The 543-nt window shown below is 42.4% G+C and overlaps 1 protein-coding gene across 2 annotated transcripts in view; it reads left to right on the top strand.

Annotated features, from left to right (window-relative positions):
* Nucleotides 1-485: 485 nt before the first annotated feature.
* Nucleotides 486-543, top strand: part of LOC138010426 (cysteine-rich DPF motif domain-containing protein 1-like) — a 6,877-nt gene continuing 6,819 nt past the window's right edge. The window contains exon 1 of one of the 2 annotated variants that reach the window (XM_068857381.1): nt 486-543. This exon is cut by the window's right edge and continues 77 nt beyond it. In XM_068857381.1, coding sequence (XP_068713482.1) covers nt 499-543 — 45 coding nt within the window. In that variant the 5' untranslated portion in view covers nt 486-498. The other variant, XR_011124470.1, reaches the window with a different exon arrangement.

Here is a 543-nt window from a genome sequence, read left to right as displayed (position 1 = left end):
ATGTATGGCTTTCTTTTTCAAATTGAAGCTTAATTAATTATCTCTGAAAAATGCATGGCTACCCCCAATTTTCTTTTTGGATTCCAAGAGCACTTGCTAAGTTCTGCTTTCTCCGCATAGTTCTGAACCGCGCAACAATATCGCTATATTAAGCACCGTCGATAGGAAACCCGATTATCTTGAGATGCGCAGAACGTATGCGCAATAACAATAGTAGGCACCGTCCTTAACAAGCGCGAAGAAGCTGTAAAAATGGCAACTGATTGGTCGACAAAATGACACCGATCCTCGTGACGCCCAGATAATCGACAGCCAATGTGTATAGACCTATTTGAAAACTTCCCTAAGGAGATGAGAGACAAGATTCAATATAGCAATAATCAGGCATGGCTACGAGGCTTTATGGTCAAATTTTCACGGCCTTTTTCTTCTGTCCTTGAACTAGCATCCAGGCTTCTTGCTACACACAATAGGCCCTGGGGACGAAGTAAATCAAAGATGGCGGCTGAATTGAACGAAGAATCCTCGTCTAACAAATCAACG

Source organism: Montipora foliosa, chromosome 7 (assembly GCF_036669935.1).
Source record: "Montipora foliosa isolate CH-2021 chromosome 7, ASM3666993v2, whole genome shotgun sequence".
NCBI lineage: Eukaryota > Metazoa > Cnidaria > Anthozoa > Scleractinia > Acroporidae > Montipora > Montipora foliosa.
This window is presented reverse-complemented; position numbering and strand designations above follow the sequence as displayed.